This window comes from Ammospiza caudacuta, chromosome 8 (assembly GCF_027887145.1).
Source record: "Ammospiza caudacuta isolate bAmmCau1 chromosome 8, bAmmCau1.pri, whole genome shotgun sequence".
NCBI lineage: Eukaryota > Metazoa > Chordata > Aves > Passeriformes > Passerellidae > Ammospiza > Ammospiza caudacuta.
The window spans coordinates 29,913,472-29,925,952 of NC_080600.1; the positions used below are offsets into that span (position 1 = coordinate 29,913,472).

Here is a 12,481-nt window from a genome sequence, read left to right on the forward strand (position 1 = left end):
AAAATTCATTTTCCCCTGAAATCTCTAAGCTCTTTTACTTATTCTAAAGCCACTGAAGAAGCTGTATGAAGGGGACTGAGGGTACAGGAAGTCATAAAATTCAGTGACTTCAACTGATTAGTTAACTTCATCTTTTGGAGAAGAAATCAGGAAGCATATCTGTAGGACAATAACCAAATTTACCTGAAAGTATAAATTTCTTCCAGCCCTCCTTCTTCATCCAAAGTATACATGAGCTTCCTCACCACATCAACGCCTTGCTTTTGTTGTTCAGTTAAATCCTTTATTGGAAAAGAGTTTTTGTGCATATGAGCATGTACATTGGCACTTTTATCTCCACTTCCATCATCAACACTCACTGGGAATGGCAGACTAAGAACAAAAGAAGAAGCAGTTAGTTTGACTTTCTTCCTTATGAAAATAACCAAGCAAAACAAAACAAAAAATGTTCTTAGGATCAACGATTTCTATCTAGCTGCAGACAGATGTATAAAGAGCCACAGGACTTGCAAAATAAATAAAACAGTATTTCAAGTCTATTTGGCATTGGTAACATCTTGACCAGAGTGATGCACCAGTTCTGGGTATTGTGCATCAATAAAGACATCCACATACAGGAATAGATTAGACAGTAAAGTCAATGCTGATTAGAGAGCAAGATCCATTAAAAAAGATTGAACAAAATAAAGCCCATAGAGAAGGGAATTAGAGGGCAAGACAGCCTTAAATACAAAAAGCTGTTGCAGAGAAGAAGGAAACAATCAGTTCTTTGTATTCTGCCTGCACATCTATCGCATCATGGAGTCAGGTCAGATTGTCAAAAACCTGATAAAGGCATTTCAAACCATAATCTCTAAAACCAACTGCCTGAGGAGAGAGAAGAGTCTCCATCACTGCAAATCTTTATCAGAAGGTTAGACAAACACTGCTCAGCAATGACAGACATACACCTGACCCAGTCTGAAGCAGAGGATTGCTCCAGATGACTTGTTAAAGGCTGTTCCAGGCCTGTGATTCTGTATTGGCTCAAAATGCCAGCAAGCAGGACATTCTCTGCAGTGGAGCTATTAGGTATTTCTGGAACAAATGTTATTCTTTGAGATTTTAATAGCTTACAACACTGGGTGAATTTCTGACTGAAGATGACACATTTTTCTTGCACTTCATGATTCAGACTTTAAAATTTAGCCAGGGGTTATAGATAAAATGATTTTACTGTTCTTCAAAATATAGAAGAGTGTTAACTAAATACAACAAACACAGTAGCAAAACATGTGTAAGATCCTCAACTCTGTGCCCCAGAAAACACCTGCAGATTTTTCATCTGATCCTATTCTGAATGAACCACATGATGCCTTTTACCACATTTCTACAAAGTTAAATAATTTTAGCATTGTATTATGCTTTTTAAAAAGCAGCCTACACATCTCTACCATACTTCCACCTCATTAGTCCTCACTAAACTTATTCATGAAGCAACAGATAATAAACAGAGTTAACATTATGCACAACAGTGTCACATAGAGCCAAATTAAAGATCAAGCTTCAGCAAAGTGTTTGGTACCTTTTTAGGAAGCAGATTCCACTGACAAAATATAGAAACTGTATTTTTAAGCTGATGTGGCAATATCAAAAAGCTTCAAACCTCTGATAGGTAAAGTTAGGCTACATTCACTATACAATACCCAGAGACTACTGTGATGAGAAGTATGTAACACCCAACACTACACAGTGCTCAGCATGTGCTTGGCACCTGGAAGCAGGGAGGAGAACCAACTCTCTGCTGCAAGTGTCAACCTAGTCAATGATCAGGGCATAAGAGATGGAAGCATAGGTTATAACAAAAGGTTTAGCAAGACTTTTTTTTTAAACAAGCATTTTACATTTGTGCAGGTAAAAATCAAATAATCCTTTGCTCCTGTGGGTGCAAACCTGCAGCCAGTGCTGTAACAGCAATATTTCATTTCTGCTTCATAGACAAGGGAGAAGCACTTGAATACCAGGGCTCCAAAAGATGTACTCTGACTGACAGAGGTACTCAAATTGATGGTGATGCACCTCTACTGCCTCCAATACCAACAACAGCTCAAGTAAGCCAGGAGAGGCATGTCACACTGGAAGCAGAACTGCTTTTCCTGTGTAGACAGAACCTGATATTTTTGCATCCAGCCTCCCCTAATCAAAGTTTTTTTGTGAAGGATCAGATCATGATTTTCAGTCACATTTCCCTACCTAACCCCTCTTATCTTCCAGATGGGTTGGCAAATGGCTTAAATTAATTCATTACTAAGTTCACAACATTGCTCCTTACAGAATGCTAGATCATGGTCAGAAGTAAAACTAGAGCTTTAACTTTCTCCTGTGAAAGTATTTATTATCAACAGCCAGATAAAGTTTTGCTTTTAAATAAACTCCTCTAGAAGGCTAACAGCTTCCAATTGCCATCACATACAGACCTTAACACCACCATTGATGATCTGGATCAATGCCTATATCTACAGCATGACAATCAAGGGATTCCTGTTCTAACACAGAAGACATTGGTTCCATCTTCCAAGCCCATCATTGTGAATACAACCCTTCTCTTCAGACCTGCTCCTCTATTGACACCAGAATCAAGCTATTAATATCTGCAACACTCTCTCGTTATTTCTTCCCAGCCTAAAAGGATCTAGGCTGTTGCTGTGACAAAACTACTGTTTCTGAGGCTATTTTTGGCTTATTGTTTCCTAATTCTAATTCTCTGCTTATATTTTTCTTTTGTCTCCCATTTTACACTTCGGCTCTAAGCTATAAGCTTAAGTGGAGAAGAAGCCATCATCTTAACATTTATTTGCACATTATTTAACCAAGGGGACTTGGCTCATAAGTGGAATTCAAAGTACATATAACTGATAGAAGTACTTGCTATTTCAAGATAATAATTAAGAAAGAATAATTTCCCTTTAAAAGATGGCATAGGACATAGCAGCCATCTTCATACTTACAAAAACTGAATTGAAGTTCCTGTTTTCTTCAAGTTAGCAATGATAATTTCCAGCTGATCCTCACTGACAGGACTACTTAGGTCTGTAAACAATTCAATGTGTCTCTTCTCATATTTCTTTCCTCTTAAAATAGAGAAAAACATTTACATATATTGAAAATATTATAAGGCCATTTAAAAATAATTTCCTTACAAAATAATAACAAAACTAATATATTTGTAATTACTTTTACCAAAGAAATTTACTTGTAAAATGAAATAAAGCAAATAAACCTGTTTGGTAGAAGTTGTTCTATTGTAGCTTATACTGTTCATCCTAAGTGTTTACATGAGTTCCCTTTCTCCCTCCTACCTTAAAATTGAGGATTTTAGCCCTGTGACTGTATAAATCACTAACTACACCTAAATGAATGGAAGTCTGCCAATTTTCATCAATGTGGCTAAAATCCTAATATAATATGTTAGGCTGTTTATGGATTACATTGGTTATTTCCTTTGCAGCTGTAAGTCTGTTCTTGTGAAAATGCATTTTAAATGACTGTTGCTGGTGGGGGTTCCATTTTAGTAATCTAATTCAGTAGATTCATTGGAGAAGATGGACTTTCAAGACTACCTAATATACTAAGAATTAGTAACAGTACAGATCAGGAAGGTTGAATGACAGAACAAAAATCAGTTGAAGTGGATGAATTCAGTTTTGATCTGGATAATCAAACACGAGTGATTTTCTTGAATTTTTACCCTATAGTATTTTCTCAAATGAAGACAAACTCCATATCAAAGGGGTTGGTGCATACAAGCTACAACAAAACCCAGTGGTTCCATAGCTACTCAAGACTACAATGCCATAAATACAGTCATTTCCATTCACAACAGTTTTAATCACTAAATGGATACAGCCTTCCACACTGATTAGACTTTATTCATAAAAATATAAATTGTATCACCAAGTCCAGTCTTCTCCACTCACAATTAGATCATATAACCTTTTTAGAAACATGATCAAACCCTGGTTTGAGAGGAAGTGCAGTTACCTTGCTTCCCCTGCACCACTACTTCACAGAGTGTTAGAAACACCTTGCCAGCCTCAGTGCACTCACTGATAACTTTGTAACACTGATGTCAAGATTTTTTCTCAGCTTAAAGAGTGGTTTTTCCTATTGCACCTTTATTTCCACAGCCTGCATATTTACAAACAGCCACTTCAGCTCCAACAGTCTTTAAATTTCTAGGCTGAACAAATTCACCTTTCTAGTTTTGTTTTCCTTTTTTCTTTCTAAAATGTGCCATCACATTTAAATTCAGTAGCTCTTTCCTAAGCATTTCAACATCCAGATTAACAGTTTCTGAAAGCAGAACACAAGGAATGTGACAGAAAGGGAAGGTTTTGTGCCTTCTATAATGGTAACAATGCTCTCATGGCTCTACTACAGAGTTGCCAGTTGCCTCAGAAAGCTCTCCAATTGTCTGGACAAGTCAGATGTCTCATGAGGATTGTTTAGAGGCAAACTTCTGCAGTGTGCTGTTTATCTTTAATGTTTGCCTTTTTTTTTTTTCAGAAAGCACTTCCCACATTTATACATACAGTAAACATAAGAGTGACAAGAAAACATCAGTGCAAAGTCAGACTTTTGTATAAACCCTCAGGTTACATACTCACATTGTTTCTTTCTGAAGCAAGTCCATACACACAATAATAGCATCCAGAACTAGGCAAAATTAAGAAAAATCCCAGAATTTTAATCAAGTAATGAATAGTGTTTTTCATATAAAACAATTTTACATTTTCACTCTCTCTCAAAGACTGACAAACATGCATTTTAGTTAAGAAATATTCTTTCAAATAACTGATGTGCAAGAGGTTCCTACATAACTTGTGTGTATTGTGATCTTGTCTCTGCCCCACTTACCCAATGGAACACTAAAAACACTACTTCATATCCCAACCTCTCAACTGCCAATGAGAGGCTCAAGTCCATGAAGAGGCAATCTAACTTTTAGAATGTTACTCTGAATCCACCAACAAAATTTCAACATATATCATTTTCTCACAGAAGTTTTTCTTTGAACCACCTGCATCTGACAATCTCTTCCTGATCACAATGTCCACTGGGAATGTGTGAGCCAGCTGAGTGGCTGCACACTTCTGAAACAGCTCTGACTGCCTGGACAGAGCTCACAGCAACCATTTTATGGCCAGAGAGAGACAACACAGGAGACTGAACTGAATGTAAATGAAACACATGAAGGAATGCTATATAAATTACTCTTTAAAACTCTTCACCTTACATGTAACTAAGAGCAGAACACAGTCAAATATGAATGGCATTCAAACCAGGGAGTAACATTTGGCAATGTTTGAAATACTTTATAAATAAATCAATCTGATAAACTTCTATTCTGCTTTCTCTGGGTTAGAGATAGTTTTCTTCACGGGAGCTGACATGGGGCTGGGTCTTGAAACTGTGCTGGAAACAGTGATGATAATATAGGGATGTTGTGGCTGTTGGTGAGCAGTGCTTGCAAAGAGCCAAGGCCTTTTCTGATTCCTGTACCACCCTGCCAGTGAGGAAGCTGGGAGGGACACAAGACATGGAGAGGAGACACAGCAGGGACAGCTGGTCTCACCTGACCAATGGGATATCCCACACCTGGCATCACACTCAACATGTAAAGCTGGCAGGAAGAAAGAGGAGGGGGGGATATTCAGAGTTCTGGTGTTGGTCTTCCCAGGTAACTGTTAAGTCTGATGGAGCCCTGCTCTCCTGGAGATGACTGAACACCTGCCTGCCTGGAGAAGCAGTGAATAATTCCTTGTTTTGCTCTGCTTGTGTGCACAGCTTTTAACTTCCCTATTAACTTGTCTTTATGTCAACCCACGGGTTTTCTCCCTTTTACCCTTTCAGTTCTCTCCCATCCAACTGGTGGAGGAATGAGCAAGTAGCTGTGTGTGGCTGAGTTGCCAGCTGGGCTGAAACCAGGACAGTCTGGTTTCTGGAACTTCTGCTGACTTACTTCATAAACAACATTTTTATTAAAAAGCACAAACCAAGTTCTGTAATGCTATTTTTAAAATACATGCCTTATTTGAAGCCTAAAATTATATTACTATCTTTTTTCTCTTTAATTAACAGAACACTTCATAAAACCAATGATTCCTTTTAAGGCCAAGGCTACATCTGTTAGCCTAAAAGAACGTCAAAAAGCAGCTAAATCTGCTTTTGGACAAACTTACAACCACAAATTAGCTCAACTCTGATAGTAGTTAAAACTTGGGAGGCTGAGCCCAATTTCACAACACTGACTTCCTGTCTCCTACGTAGCTGAATCAGTTCAAGAAGTGCTCTTCAGCAAAAGGATACAGTCTGCTTGTGCAGAGCCTGCTTTAATCACATTTTGAATGTCTTCCAGCAGATCAAAATCTGGCAGCATTAGTGATCTATGTACAGTAATGTTTTGGTATTGATCCTCACTGGCAAGGCCATTTCTAGTGCCATTAGTGCCAAACAGAACTACAGCAACTTCATCTTTACTCTCAGCAAAAACCTGCAGGTACAGAGAACACAAAACAGGTATAAAAACACAGTAGATTCATACATAACTATGTTAGGCACATTACAGCAAACTGAACTAATTTTGAAACATCAATTACAATGAATTTACTGGTTTTTACTTATTCAGTGCTATCCTCTCAAAACATAAACTTACAGTGAGATCACAAAGTTAGATAAAATTGAACTAACAAATTTACAAGAGGCTATCTGGGATAAAACAAGTAAAATTGGTTGATTCAGTCCTCAAAATGGGTCTTCTGTGGGGCAATTAATAAGTATTGAAATATTTTAGAGAAAGAGAAAAGCAATTCTTTTCCCTAAAAGTTTCTACTGCCCTGAAGAAAAAATGGTGACCAATCCAACTATCACATCTCATGCACAAAAAATACAGCTGAAACAAAGAGCCCTGTCACTCCTGCATAAACACGGACTAATTCTCACTCATTCCTCATTTATTTCAATTATTAGTAAATGAGGAAAATGTTTCCCAGATGTTTTTAACATTTATGAAGTCACACACACCTGTCTCTGCACAAACTTTGTCATAATCTTCTTGGCTTGGTCAAGTGAAGACTCTTCACCAGGGGAAGAACTGCTCATTGTAAGGCCTACATCCAGGCACAGCACTACTGCCACCTGGAAAGGAGGAGTGAGAATAAAAAATAAAATACAAGCATAATTACTTACAAGGGTACATACAAAGCCCAAAAATCAAACTACATCACAAGTGGTTTCTTTTACACTAATTGTTAATAAGAGACAATGGTGGAAGACAGAACTGGCATAACTGCACTGAAAAGAAAATAATTTCATCCTGTACCATGTTCCAGACATTTCAGTGGAAAACACAAAAAAAATCCTATGTTACACAATAACCTGTAAAGGGCATGTAATTTCTGTACAATCCCATTAATATATTTGGGATCTAAGGGCTTCTCTGCACCAGGAAATTAAACAGATATTTTAGTTGACAATTGCAAGGATGAATTCCAATTTCAATTTAGGGGTTTAAATACCTCACATTAGTCTATATTTTTGCATTTCTGATCACCTCTTTAGCTGATCTATACAAAACACTGCCCAAGTCTGCCCATGAATTGATTTATACACTAGAAATAAATAAAATTGTTTCTTGCAATTTCTCATTTGACTCCAAGTTCCTCTAAAGTTCTTTCACAGACTCCCCTTATCTTGATTAATCATCCACATTAATGTAGTTGCAAGAGGAATTCAGCAAAATGAGGCCCTGCATGTCCAAGGCCAGCTCAAATTTATTCTCATGGATTAAACCAAAGTTCCCTAAATATGCATCAAAACCTTGATGAGCTGCCAGTAGATTAAATTATCCTGCCTGAAAAAAAATTGTTTGCCTGAACAGGAAAGTCAGGTATTACCTAGGCTGAAGCCAGCTGATTCATTTTAAAACACAAAATATATCCAGTTCCAGAAGAAATGAAGCTGACAAAAGGATGTGAGCAATAATCCTAAATCTGTCAAGTGACACAAGATGTAGAGTCTGCTTCTGCAAAGCCAAATGGATGAACAGCAAGATAAGGCATTGGTGTAAGCCCTGCAAGCCCAGCCTTGCAAGCAACTCCAAGCACCTGCTGAGAGCAGAGCTCCACAAGCTGCCCTGCAGGTTACACTCAGTCTTAGCACTCATCCTGCCTTCACCAGGCTTGCCTGGGAGCTGGGAACAAGCGCCTGAGCCAGCCAGGTCTGCAGAAGCTCAGAGTGGAGCAGAGGCAGCAAAGTGTTCTCACAAGAGCCCTGTCAGTGTCCACCACCAGCCTGGGGAATTACTGAATCTACCCACGGCAGCAGCTGCAGACCCTCCTTGGCTTGGTGCTGTGCTCCCTAAAAACGCTTCAAAGACGGCAGGGTGACAGCAGAGAAGCCACAGAAGCGCAGGAGTGCAGAGCTGCTGTTTGCTTACAAACACACCATCAATGTCAAGTGCAAACATGCTCTTCTGGAAGGCAGCAAACCCAAGCTGGGTGCTCGTTCAGGTATTTGGAATCCTCCTTCAGGAAGAGGGCACCTCCTCAATGTCTCTCTTCAGCTGTTACTAACCTGTTATTACCCTCTGGCCATGAGCACGCAGAGCTGCTGCTGGCAGTGCAGGCTCCTGAGCGACACTGGCCCGGAGCTTCGCACGTGTGACCGCAGGACAGCCCTGTCACACCTGAGCGACACCAACCCGCCCTGCTCAGTGCCGCTAAGGGCGATGTGGAACAAGCCTGCCTTTATCTCTGACCTCTCGGTGCTGAAGCAGCTATAATAAAGCAAAGACAGAGATGGCTACAGCAGCACAGATAAAGCTGCGCTTAACAGACACTAAACTGCTCCGTAACACAGGAGACCTGAACACAGCTTTCATCAATAAGCATCAGATATAGAAACTGCATTTTCAACAGAGCAAAACCAGTTCTAGCATTACTCCAGCAAGAGTAATGCCAGTCACTGCTGCGGGAGCTGCACTGTGCTCTAAAGCAGGAACACTGATTCCCTCTGAGCTAGTCAGCTTTGCACCGGCAGCGGCTCGGCGGCCAGCACGGGGAGGAGTTACAGGGCGCAAAGGATGGGTGCATGTGAGTGCCCGGAGTCAGAGATGGGTGCCCGTGGGTATCCGGTGCCAGGGATGGGTGCCCGTGGGTGCCCGGAGCCGGCGGTACCCCCGCCGGGCCCCCTGCCCTCACCTTGCCGCTGGGCGCCATGGCGCTGGTGCCGGGACGCGGTGCGTCGCGCTCAGCGCTCCGCCCGCCCCACGTCCCCCCGGGAACACGGCGGCGGCGCCTCGCGTTCCGCGGCGGGGACAGCGCCGCCTAGCGGCGGACGGGGACTCGGGCGGGGCCGCTGCCGGCGCTGCCGGTTCGGGACCGGCTGAGGGGAAAGCTCAGGTGGGCACGGCCGGGCTATGGGAGAGGGGAGATCTCCCTTCCCTCATCTTTTTCCTCCGGGCTTCTCGCAGCCCTCCCTCCAAGTGCCACATCTCGCAGGCGTGGCTGTCAGTTTAGCCGCAGTTCGGGCGGAGCGTAGCCCAGGACAAGCCCGAGGTAGGTGAATGGGGTCCCTGAGGAGAGGAGGGTCCAGGGCAGGTGTCAGGGGCCCTTCTGTCCTGCCCTACAGCACCTCCCGATGGGTTACATCCCATCCCTCGCCCATCCCGATGTAACCCCGGCTGGAGGTGGGCAAGCCCAGCCCCACAGGCACTCACTTGTCCCCCACCAGCAGCACTGGGGAGACAATAGGGAGGGTTAAAGCTGGAATACTCGTGGGTTGAAGTAACGACAGTATAATAAGAAAAACAAGAGCCATGCACACCAGCAAAGCAAACCAAGGCATTAATTCACTGCTTCCCCAGGACAGGCAGGGCTTCAGCCATCTCCAGGAGAGCAGGGCCGCAGCACGTGTAATGGTAGCTATGGCCAAATTTCCACACTCCAAACAGCCCCTCTTCTTCCTCCTCCTCCTCTCCCCTTTATATACTGTCATGTTATATGGTCTGGAATACCCCTTTGGTCAGCTGTCCCAGCTGCATCACTCCCAACTCTGTTGGAGCATGGCCATACAAAAAGCAGAACAGGCCTTGGCTCTATAAGCTCTGCTCAGCAATAACAAAAACACCTCTGCATTGTCAACCCTGTGTTGAGCACAAACCCAAAACACATCCCCAGACCCAGTGGTGTGAAGAACATTAGCTCTATCCCAGCCAAACCCAGCACATCACCCCAAAGGGGATGTCTCCAGGGCTCCCCAGCCTCCATGGCACCCCAGAATCCCGCAGGACACAGCCTGCTGGGGAGCAGCCATTCCCCTTCACCACTGGAACAGGGATTTCAGCTGCCCAAAGCATCCCAAAGGTACATTCTGCCTGTGTATCACCAGTGGGTCAGGATTGTTTCATTAAACACTGGCACAACACTAGCTTTGTCCCACCATTCACAACAGAGAGAATTTCTGAACCACATTGCATCCAGGCTGTTTGATCAAACTGGAACCCACTGATTTTAAGAATTCCTAGTAAAATAGATGCTATATCAGGTATATCTTGGTGTCCATTGGCTATGAAATCATTAGAGATATATGAGAATGGCAAGTATTTCATCACATGTATTTAGTACTTCTTGTTCTGCATTACCTTCCCTGTATCCTTTGAGGGTATCATTACCATTACCAGTGAAAGTGTTTTTCACTTCTAGGTATATCTCAAAACCCATATATTACCTATAATTATTCTCAAAACAGAGCTCCAAGTGGGGATACTAGTGTAGCTACAAAAGAGTAAATCTTACATGAACACTTCAAAAATCTTGTACCAGAAGACGACCCTACAAACACAAGTATTTCCTTTTTATACTGAGTGATGTCTGAAGACAAAAATCCCCTTTCCCTCCTTACTACATTGCCATGCTTTGGGAATACTGGTAATTGAGGGATTCTCTCTTCAAAGCACTTTGCATATCAAAGGAACAGAGCAGCTTGGCAATGTGACAAACATTTTAGGGAAAACCGGTAGACAAAAAATCCCAGTCAGCTACTGCCAGAGAAAATCTTGCATTGTCTTCCTAAATGTCTCTAAGGAGATTTCAGATTAATCAGCCAAGGAAATCAGGCTGCTTGCTATCATTATTATTATTCCTGATGTTATCTTAGTCCAAAAGCCCTCCCTTGGGCTCACAAGCAGGCAAACCCCACTCCAGCTGATTTCCAGCAGAGCTTGAATTCCAGGCACAAGACAGGAGATGTGCACACACAGAAGGGAAGAATAGAGAAACAAGAACTCATCAATTTAATCAGCAATAGCTTTTCACACACCAGCAGAAAAGCATTTTGCAAGGCATCGTGATCAATGAACATTTTATTTTTATGCTGGGGTTGGAAAGTAAAACCTCAGCCCTGACTGCTGGAACAGAATATTGACATAAACCCCTTCTCTCTGACTCCTAGATTTGACATGAAAGCTGAATCCCAGGCTTTGGTCCAAGCTCTTGCAGCTAGAGCTGTAATTGCAGACATTACTTAGGGAAACCCACCTTGGGCCAGAACTGGGAACCTCTGATTGCAGAAGGTTTGTATGGCCAGCCCTGGTACCAGTATCACATTTCCTTACAAAGTCTGAGTACAACTAAAGACAACCTGTAACCATGAAACTCAATCTGTGATATTCCTGTCCTTTAGCTCTCAATCTGACATAAATGGGGGCTTTTAGCTCTCTGGCAGAATACACAAACAACAAACCAAAACATTTCTACCTCACACCTTCACGCTGCCAAATTCTTCAGAGCTGTTTCCACCATTCAAAGGAAAACTGGCTAATCATTCCTGAAACAAACCTTAATCCACATTTCCTTTTCCCTTTGCAAGTCTGAACAGAGCTCCATCATTGGTAATCATCAAATCTGACTAATCAACTCCATCTGGGGCACCAGGGCTTTGTTAGCCTGGATGAAGATTTGAGAATCTTTGCTTGTGAAAGCATGAAAAAAAAAAAAAAAGCTGTGATTAATTGTTTATTTCTCTTGTACAGAATGCCAGTCTCTGGGTATAAATAATAAATATATGACATCTCAGAGGACTCAGGATCCAGAGTGATCAGCTGTAATCTCATTCACACCAAAGTGTGTCCCACCTCAGTGTCAGTGAGGTTTTCACTCATTGCTCTGCTCATTCCTTGTTTGGTTAATTCCCCCCCAGACCAAGCCTGGATGAAGTAAGCACACTCCTGGGACAGCAATGAATGGTTGCTTTGTGCTTAACTTCTCAATGCCTTTACAAGGCAGCAATGAAAATGGCTTCCCTGGTTTTTACAAGAGGGAATGTATTACCCAGAGAGTTACAGCTGAGACCCAGCTGCTTATGGCATCTCTGAGCAAATGTAAATGGTTTAAATGTAAAAGTAGCAAGATGACTTGGCCTTTCTCCCTCTTTACCCACAGGG

General features: G+C 41.9%; 1 protein-coding gene across 1 annotated transcript in view; it reads right to left on the bottom strand.

Moving 5' to 3' along the window:
* The window catches only part of XRCC5 (X-ray repair cross complementing 5), a 48,239-nt gene extending 38,982 nt beyond the window's left edge, over nucleotides 1-9,257 (bottom strand). Inside the window, exons 1-6 of the mRNA XM_058809733.1 lie at nucleotides 9,240-9,257; nucleotides 7,063-7,176; nucleotides 6,349-6,532; nucleotides 4,647-4,695; nucleotides 2,988-3,110; nucleotides 184-372 (exon numbers count right to left, since the gene is read on the bottom strand). Of these exons, the coding sequence (XP_058665716.1) occupies nucleotides 184-372; nucleotides 2,988-3,110; nucleotides 4,647-4,695; nucleotides 6,349-6,532; nucleotides 7,063-7,176; nucleotides 9,240-9,257 (677 nt within the window). The remainder of the gene's footprint in view (nucleotides 1-183; nucleotides 373-2,987; nucleotides 3,111-4,646; nucleotides 4,696-6,348; nucleotides 6,533-7,062; nucleotides 7,177-9,239) is intronic.
* Between the last annotated feature and the right edge of the window lie 3,224 nt (nucleotides 9,258-12,481).